We start from the raw sequence: 21,568 nt of genomic DNA, 5'->3' as shown, positions 1-21,568 counted from the left end.
ACAGGGCCCAAACTAGGAGTATAGAACAGCAGGATGGATGGAAGGGTGAATGAGGCTTAGGGAGTCCTGGCGCGGAGAGCTGCGCTATAGACTTACCCCAAGAGGCCTGAGGATAGTAGTCCATAAAATATTATTTTAAGACAAAAGTCATCCCATGTGTCTTCAACCCTATCCCTTTTAGAAAAATACTGGATCAAACTCCCATTTAACCCAGCACTTAAGCAAAGACACCACAGGCCCTCCAGTTTTTGTTGAAGCTGAGAATGGCAGCCATCTCCTCTTCATTCAACTGAATCAAAGACCTAGAAAGGCAAGAGTTCCAAAAACAATTTTGGCAAGGAAAAGGTTGATGGGATCTGAGGTTCTAGACATTTATCCTGATATATCCACAGAGAGCACATTGTTCTCTAAATTAAGACCAAATAATGTATAGAGTTTAGAGTTCCAAAGGGATTGGAATTGTAGGTGTTCATGATGGCTGTGATTCCTGACAGGCATATCAGAAGGACATATCTTTAAGTCCAAACCATATCTCTTCTCCTGCTAAAAAGTGGGTATGTTGACTAAGAGAGTATGCAGTTGGCCAGGACAATGTGTGGCCCAGGATCTAAGTGCTCAGAGGTAAGCCAGGATCTTCTCAGTAGTATGTAGCACAGCCCTTAGCCCTCAGAGGGCTTCCCTGGTGCCTGCCACTAGCCCACCATTTGTGCACTGGTTATTTTCACAGCTCTGTTGTGGTCCAGATCTCTAGCCTAAGGGTTGATGAGGTAGCTGGAAGAAGGATGGACACACTGGCAATAAAGGGATGGGATGAGAAACCCCCGCTCCATCATCTACTCCACTAAGGACTATCAGCTGATCAGCCAGTTTCTTACCTGAAAGTTCTCATGTATGTGTGAGGGTGTCACAGACTTGAGGATTACCACCACATTCCTCTGGATGTGGAACCGAATCAGAACCTGTGCAGAAAGAAGGGAAGACACGTCCACTTATCTACAGGAGCCCTTCCATCTATTGAAAAGAAGATGATCTAAATAGCTCCCCATGGCTTTAGCTACAGCAGCTAAAATTACTTGAGCACTCAGTTATTAGAGACATTTGCCAATCCTCCTAGTATGTCCTTCGACTCTCAAAGTAACACTGTGATTTCCCTAGAAAGGAAGGAGGAGGTAGCCTATATTCATAAGCTGAGACCCTGCACAGTTGATACCTGAACCCAAAGCTATGATCCATGGTGGGGCCTAAGGGCTGGACAGGAAGCTGATGGACAGAGGTGGTCCTTGCTTAACTGATGCTGACTCTATTTCTGGGAGATCCTTACATTTCCCACTTCCTTCTCTCCAAGGGATCAAAAAAGACAACACAGAATAAAATACAAGACTAGTAGAACAGATAAAGGGGAAAACACATATTGTACCTGGGCTGGGGTTTTCTTGTACTTTGTCGTGATCTCCTTGCTCTTGGGACTCTCCAGTACTACAGGGTCATCTGGCTTGGCACTAAAGACAGAAAGATGGCTGGAGTGAATAATCATTGGCTACTGCATGCCAATGAGCATCACTCCCATGACCGTGCAAAGGCTGAGCATCACAGCCTCCCCCATCTGGGAGGCAGATGATTTTGTGTCTCTCCCATGGGCTCAGCCATAGGCTCTGGAGCTTTGGCGATTTGAAAAGTCTGCCCCACCACTGATGGCAGAGGTGACGCATTCTCAGAGGATCAGTCGTGTTACCTTAAATAAAATTTTAACACTGTTATCCCGACCACTCACTCAGGTGGCCAACCACTTGCCATAGATATATTTTCCCAGTGCTTTGGAAATTTAGTCTAATATTAACCAATTATGACACTTTTTAAGAGTAATCAAGGAAGCACTGCCACACTGAAGGCTCACTGAGGTCTGTCTGGAGAGCCCAGGGGGCTGTAGGCCGTGATGCCGATGCCCTTGGAGTGACAGTACTGGATCAGTTTGTCCTGGGTGAGGTATGGGTGACACTCGATCTGCAAGAGAAAACAACTCCATCACTAGGGAAGTCAGGCTGCTTTTTTGAGTGGCTCAGAGGGAGTCTTACACATAGGAAAAGATCACCAAGCAAAATCCAAACACAGCCCATTGATGGATGCACTACATACCAGACCAGGAGATCTGTCCCCCACCTCCCTAAGCATCCTGAACACTGATCCCTGAATGAGATTCAGTAGACAGCATTGAACTAGCTTCCAAATGTTCAAGCAGTCACAGCAGGACCTCTTTGTGAAACAGAATTTACCTGATTGGTCACTGGTTTAAGTTTCAGTCCAGGCTTGTTCAAGAGCCTTTCAATCTGGAAGTGGTTGAAGTTGGAGATGCCCAGGGCTTTCACTAATCCTTCTTCCACAAGCTCCTCCATGCCCTGTCATAGCAAGGAATATCATTTAGATCAAAGTAAGAACAATACAGGGAGCTGGCTTGGCTTTGTCCTGAGTTAGGTGCAATGAATCACCTATAGCAAAGTTAACTGCAGTAGGAGAAAAAAATTTCAGTCCAGACAGTGGTGCCCATAGGGTAGTTCTGGCCCTTCTCCTCATCTCCAGCTCAAATGCAAGTAGGAAAGAAACATGAAGGTTTCATATGCTTTCTGCTGTCGCCTCACCCAAACCTGAGTGACCCAATCCCCCTGGAAACAGACTGGAACCTGTGGAAAAGACTCAACTCTATTGGCTGTCTTTTCATTCTTTGTTTTGTGTTATTAGGAATTGAATCTAGGGCCACTCCTGTGCTAAAAAGGCACTCTACAACTGCGCTGGATCCCTAGGCCTCACCCCACTCCCTTTTCCATTTTTCAATTTTGAGCTTTGGTCTCTGTAAGTACACAGGTTGGCCTTGAGCTTACTATGCAGCCCAGGCAGGCTTTGAAGTGTGATCCTCCTGCTTCAGTCTCCAACACAGATGTGACTGTAGTCCTGCACCATCAGGCCACCTGCTTACCTCTCTCCCCTGCCAACAACAGTTTGGTGCGCAGTGAGGAATGCCATGCAGATATACAGGCCCTGGCAGGGGCACCCAGCCTAGGGCTGGAGTGGGGCTGAAATCTGTCCCACTGACCATCTGCCAAGCCAAAACTGCCTTAACTCCAAGGAGGTGGGGTCTATTATTTTTTGCCTACAATGAGATTTTTCCAAAATTTGTTCATAGATGCTTATTCATACCTGACTACAAATTCAGCATGTATTTATAATGTACTTATTATAAGTTCCTGTACAGGAGTTTCCAGAATATAAAAGTCTACAATGTATTTCCTGCTTGAGATTCTTACAGTCTAATTAAAGTGCTGGGGTTCCCATCTGCCTCAGTGCTAGGCTACCTCAGCTCATTTGACAGCTGGCATAGCCCTGATCATCAGTAAGTGAAGTAAGGATTCTAGCTGGATCCCAGGGGAGACATTAGTGTAGAATTTTAAAAGGACGTAATCACTGTGAAATTACTATGAATAAAGGGAGGAAACTCAGGAACAGATGTGGGAGGAAGGCAGGAGCAAAGGCTCAGAGGCAGGGGCAGCCATGTTGAGGTGACACTCTGTCTACCATTTCTTAGCTTTAGCTGCAACTTGGGATCTTATGGAAACTCTAAAAGAACTGGGTGTCTGGGGCCCCCTCCCCAAGCTTCTTCCTGATTTCCTCTGAGACACAGCATGAGCATGAACTCTGATGATTTTAGTGTACAAAGTTGAGAACTGCCATCATGGATGAAGAAGGGCTTTACTAGGCAAGAGAGTTTAGCATTGATGAGACCAGAAGGTTCCAGGAATTTCCCAGTGAACAATGAGATGGTGTAATCATTTTCTGTGCCCTGAGTCTGCTTCGTTTGGGTTCTATGATACTCTATCTTGACCTCTTTACACTCATCCTCCCCCCACCCCCAAATGAGGTTTCTACTGGATTGGTTTATGGGTTCAAAGAACCACCCAGTGCTAATATATTCAGTCCTTCCAGTATCTAATCAGAGTTTCTAAACCAGAACATTGTGCTGGATAGCTTTAGTGTCAACTTGACATACCTGGGTTGAGGGAGCCTCAAGTAGGGAATTTCCTTTATTGGACTGGACTGTGGCCATGTCCATGGGGCACCTTCTTAATTGTTGAGTGATGTGGGAGGGCCCAGCCCACTATGGGTGGTGCCACCCCTGGGCAGGTGGGCCTGTGTTACATAAGAAAGCAGGCCGAGCAGGGGCCAAGGGAGCAAGCCAGTAAGCAGTGTTCCTCCATGGACTGTGCTTCAGCTCCTGCCTCCAGTTTCCTGCTCTGAGTTCCTACCTTGGGCTCCCTGATGAACTGTATGTGACCCAGGAGATGTAAGATAAAATAATCCCCTTTCCTCCCCAAGCTGGTATTGGTTAGAGTATTTTGTCACAGCAATGGAGAAACAAACTAAGGCAAGCAGCATAATTTATTATTACTCCTTTAAAATGTTTCAGGAGGTCAGTGAAATGGCTCAGTGTGGGGTCTCTCCCTTCCCTCGTGGGTCGTTGGCCACCAGTCCACGAGGACAAATGGAGCAGAAGTGACGAATAGGGTCAGGGACAGCCAGTGAGCACTGACAGAAGAAAGCCCTTCCGGGGAGGCAGGTTCAGTGATACAAACAGCTCCGTTTATTCAGTGGGGGTCAGGGAAAATATAGTGTGGAGGCAGCAGCCAATGCTTCAGCTGATAGGTGCTCATAGTATGCTTTATTTACATGTGGTAGCGGGATCCTTTCATCTGACTATCGGGCAATGCCTAATTATCATATAGAAAAAACCTGGGGGTAGTTTTTACTCCAGGTAACTATGCCAAAGGTCATATTTTAAATGAGGCCAAGCATCCGTGCTTGGCAGCACTTTCCAGGTAAGTCAGGCAGGAAGTCCCTCCTGAGAAAGGAGCCAACCTTAACAGCAGGGTTCCCCAACAGCTCAGTGGACAAATGTCCTTGATGCCAGGACTGACAAACTGAGTTCATTCACTGGGACCCCTTGCTGGAGGCAGAGAACCTTAATAAATAAATACAAAGAAAAAGATCAAGAGCTGGAGAATCACAGTGATGAAATTACACATGAAGGACTGAGCCATTTCTTACCATGGTAGCATTTCAATGGGGTCTGACAGAAATTTTCCTCTGAGAACATGAGAAGAAGCTGGAACCTACCTCCTAGGCATCCAAGAATGTATATTTACTGAGGACAATATTTCCTTTCTCATCTGTGGGGAATAACACATTCCCAGCCTGTAAATGCAAAACGAAAAGCTCACAGGGATGTGCATCTGATACCTGGTCCTATATACAGGGGCCTTGAGACAGTGAAATGACAAATACCCATGCCTACATAGCCTTTAGTCAAAGTCTGGAAAAGACACTTTAAGTAGTAAGCCTCAATAAAATCTTCGAATCTCTGATGGAATGTAAATCCTGTATTTCTGACACTGTTGGATTGTTCCAAATCCATTGTCAATATACTGTAGAAGCCATCGTCACCATGGGAAATATCCCAACATGCCAAGGCCCATATAAACTTGGAGGAAAAATTTTTTGCTCTTTTTGAGACAGAGTCTCCCTGTAGCCACAGCTAGCCTGAAACTCATCATGTAGACCAGGCTGGCTTTGATCTCATGGAGATCTGCCTGTCTCTGCCTCTTGAGTGCTGGATTAAAGGCATGTGCCACACCACTCTTAGCTGGAGGAAATTTTAATTTCAGGGTCTCTAGACACAGGTTACATCAGGTTATCTGAAGAAGATAGTAGCTAGCTTCTATCCTTGCAGTCTAAAGATGAACTTTTGGGTAGCGTGACACCATGACCATCTCTTGAGAGCAGAGCAGTGAGAATTCACATCCCTCCAGCTCTTATGAGCAGACAGAAGCATGGTCCCAGGCACTGAGTGGTAGTTTTTCAGAGTGGATTGGCTACTTCCCAGCATCACTATATTTGGCCTTTGTTCCTGGATGCCACTCCCTGAGCATGCAAAGGGTGTTTCCTGAAATAAGTTATATAAGAGTATCCCAAGAGATCCCACCTGTGGGACTTCTGCATAGAACGAACAGGAAGATGACTGGCCCGTGGCAGCTTGTCTGCTCTAGCAGGAATCATAGTCTCTCTCAAACACAATAGCAAGAATACTTAAGCATGTGGTACCCTCAAGCACCACACATTGCTTGAGGAGTCTCTATTTCAGGCCAGTGCCTTTCTGCTCCACACAAGAACTCCTCCCTCATCCCTTCATCATGCGACAGCCCTGGCACAGCAGCTATTTTGAGGCTTCTACCTAGCAACTAGAGTTGGGGCAAACAGCAGTTCAAACCTGAAGTCCTTGTGGCCAATGAATAAGGTAGAGGTCCAGATAGTCTAGTTTCAAATCCGTGAGGGTTTTCTGAAAGCATTTCTTCACCAGGCCTTTCTCAAAGAAGGTGGACCACAACTGCAGAGTGTGATGACAAGGCGTTAGGACTGGAGAGAGATGGCCATACCATACTCACCATCCTCACTATGAGAGTTGCAGCCTGACCCAACCCCAAGGCAGGTCATTTATATATAATAAAGTTAGTTAAGAAAAGCAGTTCAGTGGGGCACCATCTCTTAGCAAGTCAATGTCACTTCGAAGTGTTTTATGCTTTTGGTGGTCTAATGTTTCTTAAATCATTTAGCATAGTTTCTTAAATCATTTGGCCACGGATTATTTACATTCCTCTTTTGTCCCCTTCCTTGGCTGTCAGCTCTCTGAGGGCAGGAATTGTGTCTATCCCTTCAAATTTCAAACATCCTGATGCTATTGGGAGCAGCTGGTCCATTCTCTACTCCCACATCCCTGAGCCCAGGGGGCCCAAGTGGAATTTTATCTAGACATGAACTCTTCCCGTAGTAGGTCTGTTTGTCACACCAGATATTATTCCCAAGTACCTGGAACTAGAAAAAGTTGTGTTGTGTCCAATATGGAGCCAAGGAGATTCAAACCTCTTCATCCTCTTCTTTTTTATATAACATTTTACAATTCACTTTTAGTGAATTGAGATAAAAGAGGTTCCTATGTGACAATAAGAAATGTTCCAAAAAAAAAAATGTTCCTACCATTCCAACATACTCATGTCTATGATCTATGAACCTTGGGGACACAGCCATTGAGACCACAGTTCTGACTGTCAGGAATCATGACCCTGACTTCACCCCTTCCTGCCACCTGGTAGATGGAGCCCACCAACAGAAAACAGAGAGAACAAGGGCACCAGCAGGCTCAGTGGAACCATCCCCTCTATGGAAAATCCAACAAGGGAGAGGGCAGGCATCAGCATCTTCTTACCAGTACTGGTTTGGGGTTTGGATATCTGTATCCAGAGACACAATAAAAGCAAAGAGAAATACGGCTAGGAGAAATACAGGATGTGGGAAAGGCTGATAGGGCTTGGCGTAGACCAAACACTTCAGGACCTTGAAGTCCTATCCACCCAGTGGGCTGTGAGTACCTTGCTCACAATGAAGAGGTCCTCCCGCTTCACAACCTTCTCTTTGATCTTCTCTGGGATGGCTTCTCCCACCTCCTTCCTGTTCTAATAGGTATATGGACAGTGAATGTGGAGATAACCAGCGTCAATGGCTGCCTTCACTGCTTCCTTGACTTTGCCAGGGGGAGACTGAAAGGCCACAGAAAAGACCACCACATGCTCCCAAGGCCTCCTCTAACAGGCTCCAGATAGACCATCTTTCAAAATCACAGCCTTCCTGGCTCACTGAGGAAGAAGACATATTTTAGAAACCTTTCAATAACAAAGAAAAAGGGGCTTGAGAGATGACTCAGTGGTTAAGAGCACTGGCTGCTCTTGTAGAGGACCCAGGTTCGAGCCTCAGCACCTACATGGTGGCTAACAACCACTTGTAACTCCAGGTCCTGGGGATCTGACGCCCTCTTCTGACCACCTCAGGCACTGCACAACACAATGCGGGTGCACTTACATACATGCAGGCAATACACTCATACAAATAAAATAAAAATAATAAAGTATTTTAAAAACAAAGAAAAAAGTGAATTAATTTCTTATCAATTTTTTATATCACCATACAAAGTAATGTTCTTTGTGGTATCTTCATACATATATGTCATAATTGATTTTATGATTATCACCCCATGCCTTAGCCAAAAATTAGTCCCCTTGTAATCCAGGTTGATCTTAAAGTGTCTACAGTTTGTGGGAGTGACAGTGGCTCCCATTGCAATTTGCTTTTAAAGGCCAGGCAGAAATCTAGACTCTAAAGTGACCCAGGAATTTTCAGATTTTAGATAGTTACAAGGACAGCCCTAAAATATGGTCATGCCAGGCTAAACTTGAGGCATCAGTTTTATGAGGCATCTACCACATATCAGTATGAAGCTGAGCAGATTCCTCAGTCTCTCCAAACCTTGACTGCAAAATAGCAGCAGCAATAGCTTCTTTCTCATGAGGTCTGTGTGTTGTTTGCCACAATGAAGGTGAAGTTCGTAGCATATCACTGGACATTTAGTAAGGCTCAGAAGATGCAATCTAGTACATAATCACTGTTTCACAGAAAGAACAAATAGGAAACATTTTAAATAACAATGGATTTTTCTTTTCCATTAGTTAGAAAAAGAAAACAAAGTAAGAAAAAAGATCCTTTGAAATACCACCCTCTAACCTAGCCGTGCCAGACATTGGGTTGGGAAAAAATACTTAAAACTCATCACTCATCTCATAGAGTGTAGTGGTACACGTCTGTGTTCCAGCACTAGGGAGGCAAAGGCAGAGGATCATGAGTTTGAGACCAGCCTGGGGCACATCACTGTCTCGTAAAACAAATAAATCCCAAGAAGATCTCCAAACCTCTGGGTGCAATTGTCCATGCTTGTAATCCCAGACTTTGGGAGGTGCATATAGGAGGATTCTCAGCCACATAATGAGTTCTAGGCCTGCCTGGGCTACATAACAGTCTCAAACAACTACCACCATAGCAACAAATAAGTAACACTTTATCTCTCACAAGACATAGAAATTCTTTTTGTAACTATCAAACATTGAGAAGCACAAAAATCAGATAAATAGCTGTACCATCACTGGGACAAAGAATTGCTGCCAGCAACTCAGAAGCACTTGGAGTCCAGGTTCAGAGCACCACCCTCCTGCATGTCCTCTGATGAGCACAGAATCTTTAACAGCAATGTCATCTCCTTGTCTTGAAAACAAGCCCCTTTACAATCTTTACATCTAACTTTGAAATTCTGGGAGTTAATTTCCGGTGAATGTATACAAGGTGAGTAGACTCCCTGGAGATCTGCAAAGGATTATTTGTTACCTTGAGGGAATGTAAAATATCCAATTTGACTGCAGAGCTTGCTATTCTATCCAGTGTTGAAAAAAGGAGAGATTCTACACCCTGCAAAGAACAAAAGAGTAACAAGAGGAGGAAGACTGGAGATGAACCCTTCGGCTCAGGGGAGCAGAAGACCTCCATAAACAGGTCCTGATTCATGCATGATGGCTCACACCTGTAATCTGAGCACGGGAGATGCTGAGGCAGGAGAATTGCTGAAAGTAAGAGGCCAGTTTATGTTACAGAGAAAGACTTTGTCTCAAGAAACCAAAAACAATACCCCAAACAGCTCCTGGAAACAGCTGTTCCTGTTATTTCTGAGAGGAAAGGCAAAGAAAATCTAGAAGGTGGAACAATGTCAGACTTCTTCAGAGAGACTGGGAAATCTGCTTCACTGGGCACCGGGATGAGCCTTGAGGCATTTTTTCCAGGAGAAATTAACGCATGCAGGGCAGGACCTGAACTCCCAACTCCCGGCCCCAACTCCCTGTGTTGCTGCTTGGACTTTAATGTGCATGGAAAACCAGGCAGGGATCTTGAAAAAGTATAGGTGCCAATACAGTGACATGTGCTGGGGTCTGGGATTCTGCATTTCCTACAAGCTCCCAGACCACACATGCCACTGTGGGAGTCCTGCACCATGAGCAGGACTAAATAGCATATAGAACTAAGAGCACAAAGAAGCCAGGCACCATACAGTTAAGATCTGCTAGCCATAGCACCGACAGCTTTTTAACTCTGTCCAGGGAGAGAGCTGCAGGGTATATGGCCTGATTTCTGAAAGCTGTGAGATCTGGTTTCTTAGCATGATCGCTGTCTTAAAGGGGAAGCCTGTATCTAACAATTTCAAGTCCAGTATGATACTTCGGGATGAAATTATTCTTGTCAGACCCAGACAAAATTGAAGCTGGCCTTGAAATTATGAAAGGTGAGGGCTCCTTTTGCCGACATTTAATGTATGCTTATAAGATTCATCCATGTTGTTGAATGTGGCTGTCATGTGTTTACTTGTATTATTTTACTGGATTATCCTGGGGGAAAATGTGTTTCATGAAGCCATACAATATTCTTACTCAAGTATTGATAAGCATTATAGATGATTTTAGTTTGGCACTATTATGAAGTAGTGATACCATCACTATATTTTTATGTTCTTTTCAGTCAATATGTTCATAATTCTGGGAAATATTTATGCCCTGCCAGTCTGTTCTAAACACACCGGAGTGAGAGAACAATTGGATTAAATTATATTGCAAATTAATCAACCCAGAATCAATAATAATTTCTAATACAGATTTTTGAAACTGATGAAACAAATCAGCTACTAAACAGACTGATGATGAGCCTAAGGGTGGTGATGACGACTTTCATCTTCATTCAGAGTCTACAGGTAAGAAATTTTGCTCTCAGCCATTATTAACTTTGAGTTTGATACAAGGATGAGCGTAATTTAAGGATTTTGATAAAACTTTGTAACTTACAAAAGTCCTTTCATACATTGTTTATCTTTGAGGCTGACAGAATACATTCCCTTTACTCATACAAAGGGAGAGGCAGGGATGGATTTAAGGGAAAGTGACCACATCTTATCAGTGATGAAAACAGAGGATGTGTAGGCTTTCTGCCAGCAACAGTTTCCTGTTTGACAGAGTGTGAACAGCACCTTGAGTGCCTTCCAGCCTGCTCCACCTTTGCCCAATCAGAGCAGAGCCTCCCCCTGGGGCTTCTCCTCACCTTTCAGAATAGGACCCTCCTCTATCACATTTCCTCCCTTCCATGCTGTCTAGCCATTCCCTTTATAACGGATACCCTTATTTCCTCTAAGTGTAGCTTCCCATCCAAATATGCAGGCTTCCTCTTGGCCTCCACCCCTACTCAAGAAACTTCTGAGTTGAATTTTAATTCTTCTCCAGAACTCTGGTTGCCCAGTTTCCCCAAAAGTCTTGTTGCTTTAACTTCCTCAGAGACAACTTGATGCAGACCTCTTTTTCCTTACATCAGCTTTCTGTGGGCAGTATGGTCCTTACCAGTAAAATCCTAGCCATGGAGCAACTTACCCTCAAGATGGCTGGTATAATGATGCATGGTCAGAGCACATAGCTAGTATTACCTTATGACACTTGCAGCCTCTAGAAACTTTTTCCTTTATGGGCTCTGCTGCAGTCTGAATCTAGAATGTCTTCTTGAAGCCTGATGTATTAAAGACTTTGTCTTTTAACTTTGCTGTATTCGAGGGTGGTAGAAATCTTAAAGTGTGGGATGTAGTGCAAAGTTTTAATTCACATGCAGGTGTGCCCTTGAAGACAACAGTGGGAATCTGATCCTGTTCTTTTTTTGCTTCCTGACCTCCATGAGGTGAGCAGTTCATCTGCCTCCTGTTTCTACCATGATGTACTGCCTTGTCCACAGTCCAAAAGCAACGAGCTCATTAGCAATGAGCCTAGTGGCCATGGACGGAAGCTTTCAAGATCATGAGACAAAATAAACCTTTCCTCTTTTAAGTTGATTATCTCAGGGATTTTGTTACAGTAATCCTAAATGTGACAGAACATGCTCTTTCTTGCATTAAAAAAAGTCAGGCATATTTTATGAGTGTGTTGGTATTTAAACCAGATTATTGTGTCCTTGTTATTAATATTACGTGCATGTTTCTTCTGAATTAAAAATAAATTTAAAAAATTTAACGTGTTTATAGATTCCTAAAAGTCTCTTAGACAGCACCCCTGCCCTTCCTTTGAGATATCTTCCCACTATATGGCTTGGGTTGATATCAAAGTCCTGACCTTAAGCTATCTTTCCAACCCAGCCTCCCAAGTCCTGGGATAATGGACTTGTACCAACATACTAGCTAAGCTCATTCTTGTCTTTATATTTAAAAATGTGTAGACTTAAAAAAATATGTAGACTTTGGAGAGAAATTTAATATCTACAAAACATATTAATTCCATATTGTTAATTAAAAGTTCACTTTAGGCCTCTTTAAGGTATATAAGCTGTGGGCTTTGACAAGTGTCTAGTATCATGTATTCACCATTATAGCCCCAGACAGGATATTTTCACTGCCTCCAAATTTCCTTTCCTTTTCTTCCTCTCTTCATGCCTCTTCCTCTCCAACTGAGCCCTGGTTGACTAGTACTCTATTTCCTGTCTTTGGTAGTGTTGTTGTTTTGGGGAGAATGGGGCATAGCTACCCTAAGCTAACCTTGAGCTCACTATGTAGCCAAGGATGACTTTGAAACCCTGATCCTCCTACCTTCACCCTTTGAATACTGGGATCACAGGTGTGCGCTACCACACCTAGTTTAGACAGTGTAGGAAATGGAACTCAGGGTTTTGTGCATAATAGTCAAGGAGCCTCATGTTTGAGAAATGGACAAGACAGTCCTTGAATTCCCTATGTAGCCAAGGTTGGCCTTTCTCTCTTGATCCTCCTGCCTTTTCCATCTGAGTGCTGGGGTTAGAGGCATGTACCATGCCTGAACTATTTTGTGTCTTCATAATTGTTTCTTTCCCAGTGTGTCCCATAGCTGGAATCAGAAAAGCCTTTCCAGAATGACACCCACATCTTAACATTGTAAACTTAGAATTCCTCTGCCCCTTTTAGTGGCTTAATGGCCCATCTCTATTTTCTACAAATTACTGATCCATTGCTCCAGTACCACAGTCTTCTTATCTATTTATCTGTGGAGGGCATAGAAATTTCTCCCATATTTGTGCCTTATGAATAAAGCATAATAATTTTTCCATTGTTTCACCATGAATGAGAGAATTCAGTACAGCTGATTGTTGGAAAGCTAGACTTCCTTAATGTAAAGAGGAACTAAGTTATTGAGGGAAAGAAAAAAGAGGGTTTCCTTTGCCTGTTGAGTGTTTGCTATGTGAGATGAAGTCCAGAGGAGAGGGGAATAGCATAGCTTTCATTTTAAAGACTGAAATTCTAGATTCAGTTTGTTGATGGAAATGTCCTGATCAGATTGGAGTTAGCTGTAACACTTGGGTGGCCAGCAACCCAAGGAAAAGACATAGGCCTTGCCATGGCATAGCATCATTTTGGGGTGACTCATAGTGAGGTATTTCTTTTAGGGGGTACTCTCATTTGTTTGTAAGTTGACTTTGATTTTGTTTAGATCTTAAAGTAGACTTTAGCCTCTGAACAATGTATGATAGCACAGTTTATGGAGGTCAATTGGTATGATATTTTATACCTATATGTACATGCATTAACACACATCCTAATGCAAAGTTAAAGTATTTACTTCAACATTAATAATGCATGCATAACTCATAACTGGGTGACATCAGATTGTGGTACAAAGTCTCCTGAATATACTCCGTGTGTATATTGGGCAACGTGACAGTGCAAATTTTGTGGAAATCAGAAATGCTTTGAGATACACAGAGTAAAGAAAGGTGTGTTATTCCTGATCAGATTTGTTCTGGGACCATGAAAACTGTGAGTCAATGAAAAAGGAGAAGACTTTTATTGGGGAATTGAGACTAATCAGTTAAGTATTTCTGTGTAAGAAGTCAGCTCATTGTAACAGGGAACATTTATTTTCTCAAGTTTTTATGGGCTAGTGGTTTGGGGTATAATTGGTTGATAAACTTATCAAGTATACTTCTCAAGTCTCACTGCTTCCAAAAAGAATATAAATGCAGATATGCCACTTCTAGCACTCTGATTTGCTAATTAAGCACTATCTTGGGTGGAGAGCCAAGTGGGGGTCCTGAGAGATCAAGGTCAGGTGCCCAGGTCACAAGAGTACATGGCTCAGTGCTTGTTTACATTATAAACAGTAGCTTTTTGATGCAAGGCTCAGTAAAAGTCATTAGTTCAGATTCTGTCCCATATGTAAGTCATTCCTATACAAAGAGTAATTTCTCGATTCATAAATCTAGAAGCAAAGTAGATTTGCAAGTCATTTTTACTCTTTTTCTCAGTTCCACATAAGGTTTGCTATAATTATAGTTACAACATTTTCCAAGAAATGAAAGTTAAATTATAATTGAAAAAGGAATAATATCCCAATTGAGCTAAAATTGCTTTTTAAATATTTTATTTATTCATTTTTATTTTATGTGTTTGAGTGTTTTACCTGCATGTTTGTAAGTGCACCCCTGTTGTGAATGCCCAAGGAGGTCAGAAAGGGATATTGGATCCCCTGAGACTGGAGTACAGATGGTTGTTAGCCACCATGTGGTGCTGAAAATCAAACCCTGGTCCTCTGCAAGAGAAACCAGTGCTCTTAACCACTGAACTAAAAATTATATATAAATTTAAACATACATGCCATCATAACACTAAAAATTTATAACATATTTATGAGAATACATTTGCTAAATATATAACTAGATGAATATTATCATATATAACCAGATGAATATTCTTTTCTCATATTTTATTTTTATTATTTCTATTTTATATGTATGAATATATTGCCTGCATGTATGTAAGTACACCCATGTCGTGCAACGCCCAAAAAGTTCAGGAGAGGATGTAGGATCCCCCTGGAACTAGAGTTACAGTATGGGTGCTTAGAATCGAACCTTGGTCCTCTGCAAAAGCAGCCAGGTGCTCTTAACCACTGAGCTGTCTCTTCAGCCCCAAGATGATATTTATATAAGTTCTCAGAAATGTTTCCTTCTAAATTTGTTGTAGACTTTTAGTAGATTGAGACCAAAATGCTATACTAATCTATAAATAGTAAACATTATCAACATTAAACTATTATTTGGACAGGATATATATGTGTGAATGTGTGTGGGTGTCTAATATATATATATATGATTTTGTGGTTTCATTTTATAAAAGTCAAGTACCAAAAGAAGTCCATCCCTCTGCTTTGTAATGTTGTAATAGTATTTATTTTCAAAACAAGCCAAGTTTATGGCATAGTTCATAGCTTGTGATTGGTTAACAACTACAATATTTGTTTAATAGAAGATTCATTTTCCAATATAATCAAACTTCTTAAAAAATATTTTATTTATTATTTTTGTTTTATGTGTATGAGTGTATTGCCTGCATGTATGTGAGTGCACCCATGTCGTGCAATGCTGCGGAGGTCAGAAGAGGGCTTTGGATTCCCCTGGAACTGGAGTTAGGGATGGTGCGTAGTCGCCATGTGGGTGCTGGGAATCGAACCCGGGTCGTCTGCAAGAACAGTCAGTGCTCTTAACCGCTGAGCTGTCTCTCCAGCCCGTTTTTGTTTTTTAATGCACAGTTACATGCAGTCCAGGCAGCCTTGAACTGGGTGGAGAACCAAGGATGACCTTGAACTCTTGATCTTCCTGTCAACTTCTGAGTTCTGGGATTACAGATGTTAGCTAAGATGTTAGCTACAGCTGGGCCTATTTCCTATCTTAATTATTGATGCTTTTCCAGCTCTCCCAGGGTGCTCTGTAACAGGAATAAAAATCCATTTCAGAATGACATCCAAGCCGGGCATGGTGGCACATGCCTTAATCTCAGCACTCGGGAGGCAGAGGCAGGTGGATCTCTGTGAGATAGAGGCCAGCCTGGTCTCCATAGCGAGTTTAGGCCAGGTGGGGCTACAGATAGACTCTGGCTCAAAAAGACCGAAAAAAAAAAAAGAAAGAAAGAAGAAAGAAAGAAAGAAAGAAAAAGAAAAAGGAATGACATCCATATCTTTACACTGTAAACTTAGAATTCCTGTGTGCCTTTCGGTGGCTGATATGACTCACTTCTGTTTTCTTGGGATTACTGGTCCATTATCTCCATGTATAACAGTTTGTCCATTTACCTCTGAAAGGGCAGAGAAATTTCTTCCATGGTTGTGCAGTTATGAATAAAGCGTTATAATGTTTCCATTTGTTTACCATGACTCAGCAAATTCAGCAGAGTAGACTGCTGGACAGCGGGACTCTTGTAATGTGATCAGGAACTCAGTCATTGAAGGAAAGAAAAGAAGAGGGCCTTCCTCGCCTGCTGAGTGTTTCTTGTATGAGGTGCTGTCCAGAGGGGAACAGCAAGAGCAGTCTTGATTTTAAAGATTACAATTCCAGTTTCAGTTTGTTGATGGACAAGTCCCGACCTGATTGGAAACAGCTTTCACATTTGAGTAGCCAGCAACCCAGGGGAAAGGACATAGGCCCAGCACTGTTTAATACCATTTTGGGCTGAGGTGTTTCTTTTTCTTCTGTGATTTCTTTTTGTCTTTACACATTCTCCTTTGTTTTTAAGTTTACTCTGGTTGGATCTTGAAGTCGAATTTAACTTCCTGGTGGTGTATGATAGCACAGTTTAAGTAAGTCAATTGATATGTTTGGTACCTATAGGTAGAAGAATCTTAACACATATTGTTAGACTTAGGAGAGCAGGTAAGGAAAGAGTTTAAAGTTAAGAAATAAGAACCAGAGCCAGACCTGAGCAGACAAGGAATATGTCCTTTTGTATTCAGAGGACACAGCAGAAGATGGAGGCCTTGCCGCAAGAAGGCATCTGTATCAAAGGGAGGGGCAGTTTCCTCTTTCACAGGAATTCTGCTGCACACATCTGCAGGATTTTACTCGGTGCCAGGATCTGGTGTCCTTGATTGAGAGTCTTCCTCCCAAGATTATTTCTCAGGCAGGTGAGCTATCTTAAAGCACTGAAGGGCAGGTTGGCTCAGTAAACAGTCTCCCTTAGTCCAGGGAGAGACCAGTTGATAAAGCTTGAGCAAGGTGAACCTGCCAGTTTAGGGCCAGTTAGCCACTTTAAGGGATTTATGGTTATAGTGCTTTTCTAATTAGGCTCGTGGCTCTTCACACATTCTATCACCTATAATAAAGCATTGTTAAATGATTTACTTCAACATTGATAATAAATGCAGATCTCATAATTTGGTGGCACCAGATTACAGTACAAAGTCTCCTGAATCTACTCCTTGTGCACATTGGGCAATATGACAGTGCAATATTATAGAATTCAGCAATCCTTTATGAATCACAAAGTAAAGAAAGGTCTATTATTCTTGCTTAGATTTATTCTTCAGCTACAAAAGTTGAGTGAGTGAAGAAGAAGACCCCTATTGGGAAATTGTGATTAATCACTTAGCAATTCCTGTGTAAGAAGTCAACTTACTGTAAGAGCAACTATTTACTTGAGTTTTTATGGGCTGAAGATTTGGGTAGAATTAATTGGTAAGCTTGCTTCTGGTCCACATGGTTGTTTGGCTTCAGTTGGTTGGACTAGGATTTCAGGAGAGTCTGGGACTCCTCCTCCTAAGGGTCTTCTCTCATCTCCTGGGAGACTGACTTGGACTTACAAAGTTATGAGGCAGTAGCACCCTAGTGACTGTACTCATGACATATATGCAGTGTTCCTTCTGCCACATTTTTTTTGTCAAAGTAGTTTCCAGAATAGTACAAAGTTGAAGATTAGAAATATAATATATTTTGGGGAGCTGGAGAGATGGCTCAGTAGTTAAGAGCACTGGCTGCTCTTACAGTGAACCCAGGCTCAATTCTCAGTACCCACATGGTGGTTAAATCCAGTTTCAGGGGATCCAATGCCCTCTTCTGACCTCTGCAGGCATTGCATGACATGGGTGCACTTACGTGCATGGAAGCGATACATGTATACACAAAAAATAAAAATAATAAAAAATAATTAAAGAAATATTTTAAAAATACAATGTATTTTGATCATATTCAGAAACCCTCCCTCATCTCCACTCCCACCTTAACTACTCCCTACTCCATGTCCTCTATTATTATCTCTCTTCTTTAAAAAAAAAAATACTTATGAAGCCTAATCTGTGTTCCCCAAATGCTCTTGGGTGTGGGTCTATCCCTTGGAGTCTGGTCACCCTACCAGGTGACATAGCAGTAAAGAAAACTGACTCTCTCCCAGCAGTTATCAACTGACAATAGATCCTCACTTAGGGCTGGGGGTTCTTGCCCACCTCCCCCATCCATGATGGACTTTTGTCTGCCTTGGGTGTGCACAGGTCTTTTGCATGCTGTCACAAGCTCTGTGAGTTCATATGTGAATCTATGCTGTGGTGTCCAGACAACATGATTTCCTTGTGTTCATCCACCAACTCTGGCTCTTACAATCTTTCTGCCCCCTCCTTCACAATGATCCCTGAGCCTTAGGAGGAAAAGCTATGATATAGGTGTCCCATTTAGGGTTGAAGACTCCACAGTCTCTTATCCTCTGCTTGTTGTGGGTCTCTGTGCTAATCACCAGCTGCCACTAGAAGAACCTTCTCTGATGAGAGTTGAAATATGCACCAATCTATATAATAGCAAATCATTAGGAGTCACTTTAATAGTATGTCTGTTTATCAGGATAATAGTAATAGGTTCTCCCCTATGGCCAAAGATCTATCTAACCACAGGTTCTTGGCACTGATAACAGTGTCAAGGATGGACTCCATCTTGTGAAGCAAATCTTAAATCCAATCAGATTTGGTTACTCCCAAAACCTTTGTGCCACTGTTGCACCACTGAGCATACCTTATTGCTGGGAGCTCTTATAAAGAAGCTGTTGTGACTATTAATCAAGCTCAGAATGTTTATGAGAGCTTTGCTTATGTGTGTCTAGTTTCATGAATTTACCAATCTATTCTTGGCTTATACTTCTAAGAAACTTTAAAGTCTCTTTCTATCTCTTTTGTTCTGCAGAGTAATAATAAGATTTACTTCATTTAAAAAAAAAGATTTAGGGTAATAATAAGATTTACTTCATTAGAAAAAAAAAAGATTTAGGCCTGGCGTGGTTGTGCATACCTTTAATTCCAGCACTCAAGAGGCAGAGGCAGGCAGATCTCTATGAGGTCAAAGCCAACCTGGTCTACATAGAGAATTTCAGGCCATATGGGGCTATGGGGAGACCCTGTCTCAAATCCCCTCCATTAACATATTTTCTTTGATAAAAATACATACAGTCTAAAAGAAAAAAAATAATGAGGGACTGGAGAGATGGCTCCATGATTAGGAACACTGACTGCTCTTGCAGATGACCTGTGTTCAGTTCCCAGTACCCACATGACAGCTAACAATCATCCATAATTCCTGTTACAGGGGATCTGATGCCTTCTTCTGACCTCTGTGGGTTTTGCATGACATGGGTGCACATACACACATGCAGGCAATACACTCATATACATAAAATAAAAATAAGGAAATATTTTTTAAATGAATGAAAAAAGAATGAGCTAGGTGTTGTATTCCTATAACTTCTCATTGCTAAGACAAAATACCAGACAAAAGCACCTTAAGGGAAGAGGGTTTATTTCAGCTTACAGTTTGAGAGATATAATTGATCATAGTAGAGAAGACATGGTGATAGGAACGTGAGGTGGCTGGTCACATTGAGTCTGAAGTCAAGAAGTAGAGAGCAATGAATGCTTGTGCTCAGCTAGCCCTCTCCTTTTTATCCAGTCCAAGCGGCCAGCCCATGGAATGATACCATCCACAGTTAAGGCATGTCTTCCTACCTTAATTAACCTAATCTACAGACAGTCTTTCATAGACAGGTTCCAGAGGTTTGTCTCTTCAGCAACTTTTAGATCCTGTCAAGTTGGCTGTCAATATTATCCATCATAGGTTGTGACTATACTCTTTAACATTCTCACTTCAGGGAGTGAGTGGGGCTGTAGCTCAGTTGATAGAGTGCTTGCCTAGCAAACCCATTCCTCTGTTTTGTAATGCTCCTGTAGTATTTATTTTCAATAAAGGCAAGTTTATGACCTATTCCACAGCTTGTAATTGGATAACGACAATATCTGATGTGTGAAAGATGAATCTGTCTGATAATTTTCCCAAAGAATCAAACTTTCTAAACTGCTTTTTCTACACTGTTGCTACTAATTTCCTGGTTGGTTTTCGTATATCCATTTGGATTTGTTTGTTTATTATTTTCTTTCTGAGACAGAGTTTCCTGTAACTCATTATGTAGAAGAGAATACCTAGAACTTCTCTCCCTCCTGCCTCTACTTCCAGGAACTAGGATTATAGATATGCACCACTCTGGCCAGTTCATGTGAGGCTGGAGATTACATCCAGGACTTCACACATGCTGAGAAAGCAGTCTACCTACAGAGCTACATCTCCAACTGCCTTTAAAAAAATTAGTATCATGAGAAATTAGTAGTGGTTTATAGTGCTCCTATTCTATGTCATGGACTTTTCTAAAATCTGCATCTGTGCTGACCATTTTAACTGTCATCAAACACTTCTAGGTAGGTGATGTTATCTTCTTTGGGTCTGGGTGTGTGTGTCTGTGTGTCTGTGTGTCTGTGTTTGTGTGTGTTTCAAAGAACAAGCTTTATTGAATAGTCTTTCTGAAGCATAGAAGAAGGCTAATTTGAGAGCTCTGACCAGCTAGTTGCAGGACTGATTTGAAGAGCCAGAATGCTCTGACTCCATTTTGGCTAGCTTCTTCAGACAAGCCAGGACAAACTCAGGCATATTGTAACACTTCCCAGTTGCTACTCCCCCCCACCCAGCTATAAATTAAGCAAGCCCTGGACATGTAAAAGCCTTATAAGGTATGAACAAAAACTTCTGGCTCTAAAAGATATCAGTCAGCACATTCCAATGGCCTGAAGACAGCCCCTACCAATCAGGACATCCCCCGTACTCAGGATATGGGGACATCCAATTATTTTAAAAAGATGCTCGGTGCATGGGCGTGGGGGTTTCTGTGGAGTTCCCCAATAAAAGCTCCTGCCTGCTATTGTTCAGGGCCAAACTCCATCTTTGGCTCATGCAGTCTGTGCCCGGCAGCTGCCGTTTGGTTGTTTTTACTTTAAATTCCTGAATAAACTTTTTGTATGATCTTTTTGGTATCTGTGGGAATTATTCTCGATTCTCGAACCCTAACATGATTAAGTTCACAGAGCATCTGTAATGCTCTCAACACACATCAGCTATACAGGGAAAGCCATGCAGGTTACTACCACCAATGCTTCTCTAGACCAACTAGGAACTCTGAGTTAAGGGTTCCATCCTTAATTAATGTAACTGTGGTCATTTGCATAAACAAACATACCTTCCTTTTTCTAAGATTACATAAGGTCTTTCCTCCTTAATCTAAACATGTATTAAAAACATTTCTGTACTGAATGTATTAGGAATTTATTAGGAATTTAGAAATCAGAAATTAAAGATGAATATTAACTCTGTAAACTCTGAAACCAAACTGAACATTGCTGTGACACTGTGTGAAGTAGATAAGTAGATAAGAAGCTAAGTTGTAACCTAGCAACCAAACAGAACCTATGTGAGTTGAGTG

The 21,568-nt window shown here is 42.0% G+C and overlaps 1 protein-coding gene across 1 annotated transcript in view; it reads right to left on the bottom strand.

Annotated features, from left to right (window-relative positions):
- Window positions 1–217: 217 nt before the first annotated feature.
- The window catches only part of LOC103726124 (aldose reductase-related protein 1-like), a 30,416-nt gene continuing 9,065 nt past the window's right edge, over window positions 218–21,568 (bottom strand). Inside the window, 8 exon segments of the mRNA XM_029558844.1 lie at window positions 218–294; window positions 866–959; window positions 1,418–1,499; window positions 1,895–2,001; window positions 2,271–2,393; window positions 5,161–5,238; window positions 6,311–6,427; window positions 7,467–7,634. Coding sequence (XP_029414704.1) covers window positions 218–294; window positions 866–959; window positions 1,418–1,499; window positions 1,895–2,001; window positions 2,271–2,393; window positions 5,161–5,238; window positions 6,311–6,427; window positions 7,467–7,634 — 846 coding nt within the window.

This window comes from Nannospalax galili, unplaced genomic scaffold, assembly GCF_000622305.1.
Source record: "Nannospalax galili isolate Female #2095 unplaced genomic scaffold, S.galili_v1.0 scaffold307, whole genome shotgun sequence".
NCBI classification, from domain to species: domain Eukaryota; kingdom Metazoa; phylum Chordata; class Mammalia; order Rodentia; family Spalacidae; genus Nannospalax; species Nannospalax galili.
The sequence above is the reverse complement of the archived record's forward strand: the minus strand, read 5'-3'. Positions and strand labels throughout refer to the sequence as shown.